The sequence below is a fragment of the Dromaius novaehollandiae genome, chromosome 2 (assembly GCF_036370855.1).
Source record: "Dromaius novaehollandiae isolate bDroNov1 chromosome 2, bDroNov1.hap1, whole genome shotgun sequence".
Lineage (NCBI taxonomy): Eukaryota > Metazoa > Chordata > Aves > Casuariiformes > Dromaiidae > Dromaius > Dromaius novaehollandiae.
Genome location: NC_088099.1, coordinates 144246130 through 144263377, shown reverse-complemented (window position 1 = coordinate 144263377; position 17248 = coordinate 144246130). Strand labels below are relative to the sequence as shown.

At 38.7% G+C, this 17248-nt stretch overlaps 1 protein-coding gene across 9 annotated transcripts in view; it reads left to right on the top strand.

Annotated features, from left to right (window-relative positions):
- VPS13B (vacuolar protein sorting 13 homolog B) overlaps positions 1–17248 on the top strand; it is a 483999-nt gene that overhangs the window by 447602 nt on the left and 19149 nt on the right. For 7 of the 9 annotated variants that reach the window (XM_064507672.1, XM_064507673.1, XM_064507676.1 and 4 more), the window contains 9 exons: positions 467–637; positions 2184–2385; positions 3428–3616; positions 4031–4177; positions 5292–5575; positions 7148–7275; positions 7898–8097; positions 10674–10792; positions 12029–12852. In XM_064507672.1, the coding sequence (XP_064363742.1) occupies positions 467–637; positions 2184–2385; positions 3428–3616; positions 4031–4177; positions 5292–5575; positions 7148–7275; positions 7898–8097; positions 10674–10792; positions 12029–12852 (2264 nt within the window). Of the gene's footprint in view, positions 1–466; positions 638–2183; positions 2386–3427; positions 3617–4030; positions 4178–5291; positions 5576–7147; positions 7276–7897; positions 8098–10673; positions 10793–12028; positions 12853–17248 lie in introns of those variants that run through there. The other 2 variants (XR_010388020.1, XR_010388021.1) reach the window with 2 other exon arrangements.

The following is a 17248-nucleotide window of genomic DNA, read 5'->3' as shown; positions in this document are numbered from 1 at the left end:
AATAAGTATTTGCACTTTAATTTCTGGTGTAGTATTTCCAAAAGTACTGCATATGCAGAGGAGATGCAACAGAACAAGCATATGTGGCCTGAAATGATATGACAGGAAATATTAAACTTGGTATAAGTATCCTAATGTTGTTGTATTTGTTTGCTTAAGCAGTACATATTTTTGTGTTTTGAAAAGTAAATCTCTGAAGTCTCTTCAACTTTTTTTTTTTTTTTTTTTTTTTTTTGAGAATATGCTTCAGTTTCTTGGGACTCTAGCACAAGGATTGTTACAGTGGCTTAATAAATTCTTTTCAGCTGATGCTTGGTAACTTTTTAGACATGGTAACTTGATTCATGCTTGGTTACCTTGAGAGTGTTCCAGTTGCAGAGTACTCTTGGAAGGCTGCATTAAAAAATGTCAGTGCTGCTTTGGGTGTTCTTGTTCTGCAAGCAATTGAATCTGTTTACAATGACAGGGAAGAAGATGATCCATCAGAGTGTGCAGTCCCTATCTCAACCACGCTTATTAAACAGATAGCGACTAAATCCCATCCAGGTGGCAATGCGAACCACATACTCTCAGAGTTCTCTGGGACCGCGAGTCCTCCGCAGCCTGCATGGCCATATAATAGGAAGGATTCAGACAGGTAATTCTTTGCTAAACCTTCTCCATGGTTATTGCATTGACTTTGCAAATAGAGAAGTCTGTTGAAATGTACAATTGTTAGTTGAAATAAAGCATGTAGGAAGCTAACTAACACTTTGCCAGCTGAGTCATTAAACACAAAGGTATTACTTACTGTTAAGGCCCTGATTCACTAATTCCTAGAGGCAGGGGGCATGTACTGGCAGAGCACCACTGTATGCCTTCTGGCTTTCCTCCAGGTTCATAGATACCTGTTAATGACCAATATCAGGTCAGAATACAGGGCTGGATGAATCTTTGATCTGACCCATTTCTAAGTTATTTTCTTCATCCTCATAAAACTGGTCGATGTCTGGTTTTACTATAAAAAAAAGTTTTCAATGAACTTTTAAAACTGAAACGTACAGTAACCTGGTGTGGTTTGGGTCCTGACCCTACCAAGCAAAACAACTAAACTTCAAGCATCTATACTACTTTCCTTAATCAATAGACCTTGCATGCGCTCACATTAATAGGTTAACTTATATCCTTTACAGAGCTAGGTCATTGGCATATATATCATAGCTTGAATTGGATTCCTTGTTTATTAAAAATAATCTCGGTGATAAAAAAATTAGTTGTGTGTGACCTGTTTAAGCTATATACAGTGGTTAAAGTTCTTGAGACTTTCTACATTTTATTTTTCACTGTATAGTGCAAGCTCAAGCTTAAGGTATTTTACTTTTTGTTACATTATCCCAAATGCACTTTAGGCAACAGTATTTTCCAAACTAGCTACAATTTTGATCAATTTTGAAACTTTATTGTTGTGCTTTTCCCTTGTGAAGGTCAAAAAAAAAAAAAATCCAAACCCCATTCACTAAAAAGATCCCCAGAAATGCTATTTATAATATTTTCTTTGTTACCGAGAGCTTTTTTGTGCATAAATGTCTGTTTAGTTAATTCTGTGAAATCAAATTCAAGAAGATTGTATTTCATCAAAGTTGAGTGTGTTTTCAGTAATTACATGACTGCTGTATGTAAGCTGCAGAATCTTTCAGGCAAGAAAAATTTGGTTAGCCTAGGGGCTGCCCACGATTACAGTGAGAAGATTGCATCAGCTCAAGGATTAAAGAAAGGGAACTAGCTTTTTTGTGAATGCACTTTCTTTACAGCTATAAAAGCTGTTTATTTCAGCATAGAAACAGGAGAGGAGGAGTTGTAAAAAATAGGCAAATGTGATTTTATTACAAAAGTCAGAAGGATTTAGTTCTGAGCGACGAAGGGTTTAGCTCTGAGCGACAGAGCAAATTCTGTTGTTAATGCGTTTCTTTACTTGGTCAAATTCTATGTTGATCTTACTCAGTTTAAAATATGACTTTATAGCATACATACAGCTAGATCTGTCTGACAGCATCTCAGTATGTTCCAGAATGATAAGAGGAGATTTCTCTTTTTGAAGAACAGAAACAAAGCTTTGCAGATTTCTTAAAATGATGGCATATCATTCGTAATCTAGAATTCAGTAGTTCTTTACCTGATTGTTTTGTTTGTCTGCTTTTGAACAGCAGTGAACAGCTCTCTCAGTGGGACAGCCCAATGCGGGTAAAGCTGTCAGTGTGGAAACCGTGTGTTAAAACTCTGCTGATAGAACTCCTGCCCTGGGCTTTGCTGATCAATCAGTCCAAGTGGGATCTCTGGCTGTTCGAAGGAGAGAAGATAGTTCTTCAGATACCTGCTGGGAAAGTAATTATACCTCCCAACTTTGAGGTAACTTTGCTATTCAAATTAATAAGCACAGTTTTGCTAAATATTCTAATTCTGAAGAATGATGATTAATTAGGTGATCCCCACCTTCCAGTCACTCTATCTATTAGCCATATGATCAGGAGTAGAAATAACAGCTGACAGTTGCCACCATTGACTGAGCAACGTAATCCTGTGCACACTGACACAGTGAATAGCAATCGCATACTTAACAGCAATGTTTGCAGAACAGTGTGACTTAAAGATGTGTAGATAAAAATCAGCTATAAGACACAACCTGCAGCCGATCATGCACGCTCTGTGATTTCAGATGGCTCTCTCTCCTTCCCCCCAGTCCAGCCAGTGAGTCCGTAATGCAAGCCCAATATAGCAGCCCCAGTGAATTGCTATGAAGACCAAACGTAGACTTGGTCCCCTGTTGTGCAGGCACGACTGCATCCTCTGCATTGTCACTTAGGAAATGTGTTGACTTTGGTAGCAAAGCTGACAGCCTGGGAGGAATGTTTATTTCATGAATCTTTCAGGCTGAGGTGTTTCATAGCTCATATGCTACCAAGAAAGGTTTGATAATAAGGTTGGGTGAATTACAAATAGGGAAGATGCTTTAGGATGCTTGCCTGTTTCTTGAATTTAGAGTTTTGTCTACTGGACCTTCTCACATACCCTGGCTTGGCCATCCAAATGCTTTTATTACAACCCCAACACTCTTTATTTTTAAAATAATTATATTATTTAACAGCAGCTTGTCAATTCCAATTGGACAATCTGATACTTCCTGCTTATTTTGCCACCTTTTTTTGCATTTATGGCTATTAATAAACAAAAGGTCTGTCTGTTAACGTGTCTCAGTGTAGCCTATGGTCTTGATCCCACAATAAGGATCAGCTTCATACCCACATTGTGGTTCCACCCTTGTACAATAAAGAAAGATTCAGAGGTAGAAAGGCAGGAAGTGAGATTGGCTGCATACTGGAAACTACATTTAACTATAGTAGAAATGTACAAAATTATCAACAAGTGATAACTGGTCATTTTTCACTTACAGGAAGCTTTTCAAGTTGGAATATACTGGGCAAACACTAATACTGTGCACAAATCAGCAGCGATCAAACTAGTTCATAATGTGACCTCCCCAAAATGGAAGGATGCCGACAACGGGGAAGTGGTAACATTGGATGAAGAAGGTTTTGTTGAAGCTGAAATAAAACTTGGTGCTTTTCCAGGTCATCAAAAGGTAAGGAGGAAATTACCATGACTAATAGCTTTATCACTTAAAAAAAAAATCATACAGCATATGGAAAAAATCAAATGTATGCAACCTCTTTCAAAATTATAGTAATACATGCAAAACATAATAAGAAGATATACAATGTACCAAGAATTATTAAAAGAATTAGATCATCAGAAATGTTCAGCCCAGCTCATCCAAAAAATACAAAACTTTCTGTAAGAACAAATTAATGACTTCTCAAGCTTCTCTGGAAAACGTTGGCAGATGCAACTTCAAAGTACGTGACATGGCTCCAATTAGAAAGGGCATGAATATAGACAAGATTTCCGCTGTTAAGAAAAGGCAGTTCTGTCACTATGTTACAGCACCTTTTCTGTTTTTATGTGTGATGTCATCATTATTATTATTATCTTACAGTTGTGTCAATTCTGCATTTCTTCTATGGTTCAACAAGGTATACAGATTCTACAGATAGAAGATAAGACAACAATAATCAATGATACAGCATATCAAATCTATTATAGACCACAGCTTTCTATTTCCAGACCCCACTCAGGAGAAGAGGTAATGTGCTATGAATGTTGTTTTTGTTTGTCATCTGCTGTAATAAGTATTTAATTTGTAAAGTCTCAGTTGCATATGGTTGAACTTCAACAGAAATCACTCGACATAATAATTCTTAATTATTTTATATCATTTTAACTTAAAATACAGAATCCTGGGCAAATTCAACCCCAGTAATTAACTGTGATCAGAAATGTGTGCAAAGCAGGAGATTCTTACACACTGCAGAATTAGTTCTGCCTGTTCTCCATCTGTTCAGACCAGTTCTGTAAAATAAGCAGCATAATCCATAGTAACTGTTGAAATTGTTCTGAGAATTTTTACTGAGTTTGCATGTAAAAGACGTATATTGGCCTGGCAGGCTGAAATGTTTTTGTTATCCTTTTGGGAAGATTCCAGTTATCTGAACAAAGCTGCAGAACTAGAGACGTGCCCAAAATTTATGTGTTTCAGGGAACTGCATCAAATCGTGAATATCAGTTTTCTAATAATGGCACAGTATACTCAAGGACTAGCTTACAGTAACCAAAATGTATGCATGGTCAATATATTTTAATCGTCCATTTATATATATTTATTGAAGATGATATTTATTATCAGATATGTGGAAGAATTCTCAGAGACCAAGTTGCTGGGAGAGTTGGCAGATAAGCATAATTTTAAAGTTCCCTATTTCTGTATTGTTTTACTTCTGCATTAGTTTTCTTCATATCTACGTTTCTTCATGTCTACGTTTGTGCATTGCACATTTTGTGGCAGTCTTATGAGGAATTGGAAGAATTTTGAGGCTAAAAGAATGTTGGGGCTTTCGTTTTGTATCTGTAAATGGATTTTCTTCTCACAGTTATTTTACAGTGATGTAACTGTGTTCCCTTTGGTGGAGTCATTTCATGCAACTGAGAGGGGACTATAGATAGCTGTGTTTAGTTAACTGCATACGTATAACTGAAGACAGAATTTGGCCGAATATTTTTTAGTGCCTATAGACTCATTGCAACTTTCAGTTAGTTGTGGTTAACTGGCTACTTAAAACTGTTCATGTGAAAGGGAAACATGAATAAACTTCTTGTTATGACCCAGCATGTTTTTCTATTATCATCTTTTTTCTTTCCAGTACTTCCACTTACCGGACGGTGCTGTGTTCAGCGTCAGTCCGGCCGGGGCACCACCCATCGAAATGCTGAGCTCTATTCCATGCTGGGACCTCATGTCGGACATCAGTCCGCTATCTTCAGGAGTGTCTCCTATTATAAAACACATACTGCTGAGTTTCAGTCCAGGTGGCTGTGCTGACAGTTCTGAGGTCTGGAGCCTCCCAGCCGTGATTAAACAGGAGTTTCCTAGACAGAGTGTGGCAGTACCCATAGGGGTTTGTAATGAAGGTGGATTTTGTACCAGGTACTGTGTGCTGAACAGTCTTGAATAATGAATTTTGATTGCTGCTGTAAAGCCTCAGCTAGTAGCAAACCATAAGAGTTTAATGCAAAAACTAGAGTAACACATGCCCCCCATATGTAAAGGCAAGTCTTATTTTAATTTAAAAATTGTCGTCTTTTGATGGTTTTGATGCTTTTATTATAAATGGTTTAATGTTATGATCATGTACAACTTGTACGATTTTTATAGTAGTTGGGCTGCTACATATGCATGCATGCAAAATAAGAGAATGAAAAGTTTTTATATTCAAGATTATGGTCTTTTTTAATTTGTGTCAAACACTTTAAGAGTTCAAGGGCAGTGTGAAATAATACAATACAAAAATATAGGTTTTGTTTATAAAAGATAAAAATATATTTTAGTAAGGCAAGTATGACAAAAACAGGAAAAAGCAATACAAGGGAGAAACTATTTTGAGATTATGACAAGAAAGGATTTCCAAGTTTTAAAGCTTGAAATATCCAAATGTGCATTCCACTTCCAAACAAATGCATCCAGCTAGTTAAAAATAAAAGTCCAATGACTTGTCAGATGCTCAACCTCAATTCTCAGACCTGATATCTGAATCTATTCATGCTTTTACTGGTATAAGCAAGGAAACAGTCTGCTGAAATTAGTGAAGCTTCATCAGTATAATTTATCAGCCATATGGTCTTTCTCTTTGCCTGAAATACTTCATATCATTCAATTCCTCATACAGTTCCCTTGCAGAATCTAAGAGGTGTCTTTGTGGATAGTAAAGATTCCCACGCAGATTTCCGATACCAAAATGCAGCAAATATAGGAAGAAGAAGGAAAGGATTCCTTATAATTCAGAGACAGCTGTAAAGGATCTCAGGATCATAATCAAATTTTCAGACTGGTTGGGTTTTAAAAATCATCTTTAGGTGAAGATTTTTAGAAATAGCCAATAAATTTTCAGATGCAAACATTATTTTTTTGTTTATGCATGAAGATATTGTACATCTAAGTAACTAATGAGTAGAACACAATTAATCGATCTTCATTGTGAAAATTTATGTAGTGATAATCCAAAACATTAACATTTGAAAGGGTGATAGCATTGTGGATCATTCCAGGGGAGTAGCCAGTTACAGATTTATGTATTTGTTAAAAATAACTTTCATGTGTACCAGAGAAGTATGTGTGCAAATTCTTCTGGAAAATTTTAAAGATTTATGTTGAAAATTTGGGCCTACGATCTCATGTTTTTAATTTAATATAAATGTGTGCTGGCTAGGGCTCTCATCTTGCAAGCACACATGCTTAATTTAACTCATGAGTAGTCTCTATGAAGTGATTTCTTCTCTAGTGTTGCTTTTCTTGCTATTTCCATGTGCTCTTCTGTTTAAACGTAATTCTCAGTTAAGTTATGTATTTGTCTTAAGGTGTATAAGTATCTGTAAAATTGGAGCCTGATCATAAAGAATCTTACAGATGTTGGTTTTGAATGTTTTTTGTTGCCCAGTGTAATAATACATATGAATTTCATCCAAAAAATTACTTAGCCAAATATATCTTATTCTGCTTTAGAGCTATAGCACTGACTTATCAAGAACATCTTGGCGTGACATACCTTACGCTTACAGAAGATCCTAGTCCTCGTATAATTATCCACAACAGGTGCTCCGTTTCATTGCTTGTAAAAGAGAACTTCAAAGGTATGTAGTATGCAGTAATTACACACAACGTACTGTTGTAGTATAAATGGTTTTACTGTACGTCCATTATAAAGTTCAGTTCAGTATGTGCTTTGGTTAGAAGAACCTGACGTGCCCCCTAAGGTCTGTCTCAGAACGAGGGACTCTGGAAGTTATCGATCCCTGGAAGCTATTGAAGCCAGCCATGAGGTTACAAGCATGAACTTAGGTGGCTTCAGGCTTTTGTGTCTCCCTCATCCCAGCTGTCAGGAAATCAGGTGCCTTGGCTGTAGGAAAGAAGTAGACAGTGGAATTTTATTGACATGAGTTCAATTGCACGGAACGTTTAAATTTCCTCAAATTGGCAAATGTAACACAAAGCGTATTGTAAAAATTCCAGTCACAGTACATTATTATAATGACCAGTGGAAACGTGTTTATATAAATCCTAATGAGGGGGGAAAAAAAAGAAAAGGAAAAAAACCCACACACAAAATTTCAACCAATACAAGAATAATATTTCTATTAGTAGTGATACTTCAGGTGGAAAATTTTAGAAACTTCCTAGTTTGGGTAAGCAGAGGTGAGTTTTGATGTAATACAGTTAGAAAGCCCTAATCTTATGCATTTTATAACATTCCAGATACACCGAAGTTTGAAGTTTATTGTAGAAAGATTCCAGCTGAATGTTCGGTTCATCATGAACTTTACCATCAAGTTTCCAGCTATCCAGATTGCAAAACCAGAGATTTGTTACCCAGCATTCTTCTGAAAGTGATATCATCCGATGAATTAGTAAATGAATGGAGTGATTTTGTGGACATAAATAATCAAGGAACACAAGTAAATCAGTATAAACTATTTCTTAGTTAACAGCATAAATGTCTGTCTTCTGAATCTGCACAGCATGGTGCTCTTCTGCTATGTGCATGTTCTCTTTGTTGGTTTTTTTTTTTGTTAAGTCTTGGGAGCTCCCTTCCTAAGCACCTTTCTGTTGAAGTTTTAGACTACTGATTATCATCTTCAGTGGCTGGTTTTAAAAAAAGTTAGATCAAAAATATACACTTTCTAGTGTTGAAGTTTTTCACTCCTTTTGATCAACCTGGAAAGGCTAAGTACTTCCCTGGAAAAATTAGTCTTGAAAATTTCTGGCCCCTGGAAGCAAAGAATCTCACAAGATCCAACAAAATCCTTCCATTTGCTAACTTCATTATCCCAGTTCTCTTTATCTTTACATCTTGTAGGAATCATCACTGTCGTTCTCCTTCTGTGTCTTCGCAGAAGCTAAGTTTGTCTTTATAAAATGAAACAAGCAAACAAACAAAAAAACCCATTTCTTTCCTTCTGTTATTTTTCTCCTGTTTTGAGGTAAATGAAAACTTCCTTGACTGGAGTAATTCTTTTTGATGGGAATTTTTTCCATCTTTGAAGTCATTAGTTTACATGGAATCAACATAAACTGCTTGGCTCTTTGAAAGAAATACTAGTTTCAGATGTTTTCCCTGGGGACCAATCACAAAATGCTCTTGATTATTGAGTGTTATGTTATATAGCAAGTAGTTCAGTTTCATTCAGCAAGCAAGTCAAGCAGTGGAAGGTTTCACATTTCAGTCATTAATGTTATGCCAGACCAGGGTTCTTTATAAGTATCTGGCTCCTAGAAGGAATTAGATGCTAAGACAACATTTGGGGATCATTGTCTACTTGAAGAACTCTCCAAATAAAAATTGTGGCATTTTGTTATTGAAGTTTTAGGGTTTACATGTAGGGAATTTCCCAAGGATGTCTCAGTCTTTCTCTTAGAAAACTATAAATACTTGAAATAAATAATGAAAGTGCTAATAACTTTAGCTTTGACTTCTTCATGTACAGTTCAATTCAGACCGAAATAACTGGGATCTTAAGTAATTTGTTTTGTGCCTGTCTAGTCACAAACAGGTACTACTTATTCTCTTAGCAAGAAACATATGGTATTTAACTCTACTGTCCATTATCAGAATCATCTGATATTGGAATTAAAAGGACACATTTTTAAGACCCTTGAGGATTTACAGAATAATGGAGGTATAGTGAAATTTCAGTAAATGTCCTTTTTTGCTCCAATTCTGTAACGCAAAATTGAGAATACTTTTCAGGTAAGCAAAGGAATAAAATTGACATATCTAAATTAGGCATTCTTTTATGTGTAATTCTCAGAAGAATAAGACACAATCTGTTGAACTAATTGTAATTATTTGTATAATATTATTATAAGCAGCATAGCTAGAATTAGTTTAAGGGCTGATCCTACTAAATTCTTGAGTACTTTTCCTTCTGGTGACTGGTTAACAGCTAGAAAGATTCTTCAAGACAAACAACTGTTTATTTCACCTGTGCTAGCCCATTATCTTTGCATTATTCTCTTAGTTTTCATTCTTTTAAATGATAGCTTCTGTCATTGCAGTCTAGTAAACTATTCTGCTGATGGTTAGACTAGAAGGAAACAAAGCCAGCTTTTCCTGTCTTCTTCAAGCTAACAAGGATTGCTGCAGTTTTTCCAAACCTGAAAATGGCCCCAATCTCATACTCTAGAAAAACAAAAAACTTCTATGGAAATTTTGCAGAATTAAGCTCCGAAAACAGTATATCCTTTGTTTAACTAGAATTTTTATTCCTAAGAACAATTTGTCCAGAATGAAAGTTTACACATCTGTAAGCAAGATGCAAACCTGTTGTCAGGTTCCCATTTTCTGACTCGTTAGGCCTTTTACACTTTCCAACAGACTTTTGCCATTTCTTTTCAACAGCACCTTGCAAAGATTTTCTCACAGAACTGTTCAGACAATGTTAACTTGTAAAGCAAGTCTTCATTAATCAAAAATATGACTTTTTTTTTTTAGTTTTCTTAAAATTATTTTACTGTCATGTTTTCTATCATGCTATCAGCCATTGATCTAACCACCTCTGAGCTAAGGCATAGCAATATAACTTTCTCTCTCTCTCTCTCTCTCTCTCTCTCTTTTTTTTTTTTTTTTTTTTTTGCAGAGGAGAAGGTGGGATTTTGCATAGTTCCAGGAATGTCCTTTTCTCCTTAGTTCCAACTTAGAAATTAAAATTTTCTATTTATTCTTATCTCATATAACCTTCTCCCCCAGCATATCTTGCCCAATTTGGAGGAGAATTTTCTTATTAAAATGTATTTAGTTATACAGTTAAAGGATGAGGGGCAGATTTCATCTTGCTCTACAGCTGAAATACTTAAAATACTAGAGTTAATATTTTCTGAAGAACTGAAACCTGTTTCTCCTTTTGCTAAGCAGTATTATGATTTGAGTAAAAGATCTCAACTGGAAGGCATTAATAGGATTAATTCAAATTGTAACAGATTAAAAAAAAGTAATTTCAGTAGCATTCCATCTGTTTCTTACTTTCTCCACTAGATCGTGTTCTTAACTGGCTTTGGCTATGTTTATGTGGACATTGCCCATCAGTGTGGAACAATAATAATAACCCTGGCCCCAGAAGGAAGAGCAGGACCCGTTGAGATCAGCCTCAACAGGTACGTAAAGCACATAAAAGATCATTAAAAGCATTGCCAAATTGTCCTTGAAAAGTCATTCAGCTTTCTAAGTGTGAACTGACTTACAAACTTTGGCTTAACTGTTTGTTTTGTTTAATACTGCTGCATGCTCTGTGGCATATGTTTAGGCCACGTGTTCTGTTTTGGGTATCACAAATTTTTTTTGGTAAAAAAAGAAAAAAATCTGTCATCAAAGATCACGTCGCTTTAGGGTAAACACTATATGTTTGATACAATAAGGAGTCCTTAGTCTTCACTGAAAAAAGTGTTTTCCATCCTGATTAATTCTGAGTGTGTTCATAAGTTTAAAATGTATTTAGGCAGATGCTGCCATCCTTAATCATACACGCTCCCACAAAAATTGGTAGGAAGCCTGATGTGCAAGGGCTGTAGAAATAGTCTTACACTCAGTAATTAACTATGTACTCAATTATCTTTACATCGTTCTTCCTTAGAAGACTCTTTGCCCATGTCTGCAACAGCCCACAGCCTGGCGCTCAGCTCCATTCAAGTGTGATTATAACACTACCTATTTTTATCGCATAGAATGTCTGGCCTCCAGCACTGGTGTTACAATTAGAGTGGAATGTGCGTTGTACTGTTTTTATTTGAGCTATAATTAAGTATTAATCCCTGAGAAATTGGTCATCAGCAGTACATAATAGCCCACTTGCTAGTTAAACTTGGCCAAGAGCAGTTAACACTGGAGGTGGGGGGGGAGGTCTCAATACCATCATTAAAAAATGCAGTGGTGGTTTAGTTGGAGGGCATTTTGCTTCCATAATGTGCAATGAATTATCCGTAATAGTAACCTTCAGTAGTGGCTCCAAGAAAATGCTAAAACAGCTGAGGCTGCACTTGAATTATCAGAAAATTTTATTTGTTGACTGCTTTAATATCCTGCTACGTTGCGAATGTAATAGGGAATTACTGTGTCTATAGAGAAGTTCCTGTCCAAACTATCTTGTTGATTGATAAGAAAGGAGGAGAAACCTGGCATAGATGTGCAATATTCCAGTTCTTAGAGGACCTCCTGGGTGGTACATACTTGCTGTGGTGATTTAGCCTGCCAGTTTCCATTACCATTAATGGGACTTGAACAAGGAGTTTCCCATGTATTATAGGGAACATGTCTACTGATAGCTTTTTGAGAAAGCAAGATGCCAGGTGAACTCAGAATAGGTAAGCTAACAATCTTTTCTCCCTCCTCTCTAGAAGCCAAGAGCAGACCCTTTTATTGAAAATGTTCATCAGTCAGTTAAGTCTTGCTGTGTTTGATGATATCACAAATCACAAAGTGTCATCTGAACTTCTGCGCCTCACAGCAGACAATGTTTTCCTCCACATGGCCCCAGCAGCCAGCTACTTGAAACCCCTGTCGCATGAGCTCCAGAGAGACACTGTTGAAGGCCTCCCACAATTTTATAGTCTCCAAATGTATTGTGAAGACTTGCAACTGGACAATCAGTTGTACAACAAATCCAATTTCCATTTTGCAGTCCTGCTTTGCCAAGGAGAGAAAAATGAGACCATGCAGTGGTCTAGAGTGAGCAACCTCATTGTGTCTAACAAGGATTTGGAAGACTATAAGGAAAACTGCTTTATAAAACTCTGCATTGCTTTGTCTGAGGAAGATAAATTCATGTTTCACATTAATGACCTCAGCTTTGAGCTCAAACCAGCTAGGCTGTATGTGGAAGACACCTTTGTTTACTACATTAAAACTTTGTTTGATACGTATCTTCCGCAAAACAAAGCCATTTGTCCATCCACGAATACCGCAGATACTACCCTGATACTGCCTGAACAAGTGAGACAACATGCAAGAGCTTTAGTCAAGCCAGTGAAATTAAGAAAATTAACCATACAACCTGTTAATCTCCTTGTCAGTATTCATGCTTCGTTAAAACTGTATATAGCCTCAGATCACACCCCTCTCTCCTTCTCTGTGTTTGAGCGAGGACCCATCTTCACCACGGCCAGACAACTCATCCATGCCTTGGCCATGCATTATGCTGCTGGGGCACTTTTCAGAGCAGGTCAGTACTTTTTTTTGATGTGTAACATTTTTATTAGGGACCAGGATTTAGTAATTGTTTCTCAAGCTGAATAATCTAGACATTAGCCATGCAATTTCTGTTTTCCTCAGATACTTTCTGATAATTATATGATATTTTGAGACACATTTCATGTCCTGCCATGTAACAGAAGGGAAATAAAATGGCAGAGCAGACGCCAGTGAAGATTTGTAAAGTTGTGGTAAACATTAACCAGCCGCCTGAAGACTTTTCTAAACCCTGAACAAAGCATAAAAATTTCTAGCTATAGATTCTAGCTGGCTTAGTTTTTGTCATTTTAGATTATAGCACTAGTCAGAATCAACCCACATTCCTCACATAAACTCCCCAAAACTACATTTAATCAAATTATTCAGCATGTTGCTCTGCATTCAGAAGTAAATTATAGCCCTGAATGTTGTTTTGTTGTTAAAACCTTTTGGCTGCAGTTTATGATTAGGAATCTGTGTTTCTTCATAGAGCCTTCATGCTAAACTGGCACCCAGATGTTGTTGTCCTTTGATCCAAGACCTATGAAGTTTGCTGTTACTCACTTTTTCCCATATAGGATCAATAGTGAGCAATTAGTCTATTAGGTTAGCAGGTACATTCTGTTTCCCATAAATATTAACTTATAAATAATAAAATTTGGTCTCTGTTCTATCTTGGTGCACAAAGGAATTTGTACCTGAGGGAGGAGAAAGCTCCTCCGTGATCCCGTGCAAGTAATGTACTCCATATTGCAACATTGGGTTTGTTTTCCTGTGTACTGATGGTCAGATTTTCTGAAATCCTGATGTTTTCATTTGTGCAGCATGCATAGCTGTGACCTGATTTCTGTGCACAATTATGAGAATTGCACACATGCGTTTCAGGTATTTCTAAATACAGTTTGATCCTGATCTGGCTTTTCACTGTGTGTATACCTGATTTACATAGCTGATTATGGCAACTGTGTACACAATCGTGCACCATAATGTTATACGCTGATTCATTATTTTCACATGTAGTTGCTAGCAAAACTTGCAGGTTTTTCTTTTTACTACTTGATTCGATTTGTTTTACAGTCAAATCCCATAGTACAAAAAGGGAGATCCATTTTCTTGCTAATTAAGAGTGAAACTGTGGCCAATTGTGGTCCACGGTGTGAATTTACCTCCCCACAACTGGATGGGAGTGGTGATATGCGTGGTGATAGACTGCAGCAGGAAATTAGGGTTCTGTTGGCTTTTCATCTGCAACATCCCAGGTGAGGCACGTATGCTAGTGTCAGACTCCTGAGCCTGATACTGGTTTTTACTCCTGTGCTACTCTTGTAGAGTGCAGCAGTGCACAGGCCACCACTTGCTCTGGGCTCATGATAAAGCTGAAATCAAGCAGATTTAAATATTAAGAAATAAGGTTTGCTGTAAAGGAACATTCTTTTCAGGAAAGCACATAAGCATATATTCAACTATTAATTGAATCTCCGTCAGAGCACTAGAACTAAAGTGTGTTTTTTGAAAGGAATTATTGTGATTAAAATGGTGAATTTTGTATACTAGTGTTTGCTTGGGCAGAGAAAGAAACTGCTTTATTTTGAAGAGTTTGAGACATTTGTCAAAAGGCTGACAGTGTCAACAAAGTTAAGGAGGAGGAAAATCTCATGCTAAAGCTTTGTATGGTCGGTCTGCAAACCCCCAAAACTTCCCCCATTGCACAACCCAGTCAGGTGAGTTACACTTCTTGGATTGGGCTCTCGTGGAAGAGAGGTCACTGTCCTGCATTTAAACCACGTTAATCTGCTGCAAGATGAGGGTCTTTTGCCCCCCTTCCGCTCTCCACTGTCCCATGCATAAATCATTGTAGCATTTTCGCAAATGGTATTCCTGTGCCTCTATGCTTTGCACTCCCTGCAAGCTATAATGCAGTTTTGCTCCCTAGTTGTGTGCAAGACCATTGCTGCACCATGGAAAGGGGCAGGATTTGCCCCAAAACCTCCTGAACAGGTTTGTGCGGGACCTCCCCACATGCTGCAAAGAAGTGGCCAGATTGCCTGTCTGGCGAGCAATGGTTGGGGCTGGAGAGCGCTGCTCAGATATGCTGATTAGCACTGCCTGTCTCACTGCATTAGCCAAACTTGCAATGGAAATCTCCCATCCTTTTCCAATTAAGTTGGTTTCTATTTAAAAGTTAATAAAATTCTATTTAAAAATATTATTGGTATTAGCCAGATCTCACACCTATAGTTGCCTATAAAGAAAATACAGTGGCTCTTTGCTAATACAGTCGTAATTATTTCATATTGGTGGATAAGCATACTTAGGGAAATGTTACTCTAACGTGATATTATAGTTGAGCAAAGTAATATGTAGCACAGAGGTAGTGAACTGAGGGTTTATTCCTGTTTCATAGTTTTCCAGTTCCCGACTTCCTCCCACACTTTCCTCCTCGGGTCGGGCTGTCCGTGCCTTCGGTGGGAAGCCATCGGTTTTGCTCTGAGCATTGGCCAAAAAGCGTCACCCTCCGTGCAGCTTCCCTGCTCCTCCCACGCGCCCTTGGTGGGGGAGCATGCTGCTTCCAGAGCTTTCCCCCAACCGGCCGCTCTCCCCCCCCGGCCACGCTGCAGCGTGCCCTCCCTGGAAAACCAGGCAGCCCCGCGGCTTTGCACTTAACCCGTTTCATTCCTGCTCTCATTCCTGTTTCCATGCCTGAAAACGCCCCACGGGCCGCACGGGTGAGCGGAGCCGGAGCGCCCCGTGCCCCGGCCTGGCGGCGTCTGCTGGAGGCGTTGCGGTGCCGCAGCGCGTTGACCCCTGGTGTCGTGCAGCCCCTTCTGCCGCCTCCGCTGAGGCTGGTGATCCCTCAGGCAGCGCTCCTCGGCTGCAGGGCCCTCACGTTGACGATGGCCTCTTGGAGGAAGAAGCAACTGCTGCAGAAGCTCCAAGAGCATTAAAAAATATTAAAACATGGCAGGTCGTAAGTACTTATTACAACATTATTGATCAGAAAGAGCAGAAATAGCATCTCTTCCATCTGTACATGCCTTCCAGCCCCTCCAGCTTTTCATCACTTCGCACAGTGGCAAGTATAATTTGTTAAAAATACTGCAGTGAGGAAGCAGCAGGCCCAGCCTGGAGCCCTGGCTTGCGCTGGGTCCCCAGCAGGAGCGCCTTGCCAGTGGGACGCACCTCTCGGGGCAGCGACTGCCGGGCTACAGCGTCCCTTGCTGCTCTGCTCGGTGCCTTGCCAGTAGTGCTAGTTTTTGTTTTCATGCTCCATCCCACCCTCTCCCTCATGTCCACTGTGATTCCCAGTTTTTATGCTGCATGTACTGTAGCGCTCAGCCTGCCAGGGCTGAAATGTGGGACAGATTCGACAAGAATAATAGATTTTCCGGGAGCTTAGAGTGATAGTATGAGATTAATTCATTTCATATGAGTAACATTTTCTCTTCTGTTTGGTTTCATGATTCAGCCTTCCATGGGAGTGACTGGGAGGGGTTACTAGAAAACAAGAAAAGCATCTGGATAGCAGGAGTTTGTGGTGACGAGAAGGGAATGAGGAGGGCAATGCAAATCAAGGGCCCTCAGCAGGAGAGCATGAGGCAAATCAGTCCGTCTTTCAGTCCTCGGTCCCTGTCGTGCCTTGTGTCGTTCTGGCAGTGCTGGTCTCGAGGTTCAGAGACCCAGCAGTACCCATTTATTCTTTACTGCTATTTCTGAATCACTCTCTCTGGACTGCCAAAAAAACAGTTTTGCAGCACCATTTCCCTAATAAATCTGCTGCCAACCAGCCTGAGAAAGGCAAGACCTGCAACCAGCTTTCCAGCAAGACTTGCAACAGATTGCTGTGCACTTGGCCATCCAGCAAGCTGCTGGCAACCCTGCATTTATATAGGAAACCAGATCCACATATACCTCTCCTGGGATATGCATAAGGAATACTCCCCTATGAGTAACCTAGTCAGCATGCAGATGTCATTGCTGTTTACACAACTGCACTGAGAAAAAGACATTTGTCTGGCCTTCGCTGCACTGTGAAAGAAAATGATCAGCTTAGAAGGGTTGGGGTGCATTTAAAATAACTTCTTAAGCACTTGTCAAAAATCTGCATCCCCTTTCCTAACACTCCATCAAGCAATTGACCTCCACACTCCTGTAAAGCAGCATGTTGTATCAGTGTAAACCTGCTGTCACAATTCTATCACATAAGGATGTGAAATCACAACACTGCCTTACAGTATATAACACCGCCTAAGCCATCTAAACTTTCAGGGCTATTTCTCCGTAGCTGTTAGGATCTAGCATCCATCCCTCTAACACACTTTTAGCAGAAATACGGGAAGCTCCTGGAAGGAAGTCATTCTAAAGCTATTTGTGAGTTTGCCAAAAGGATT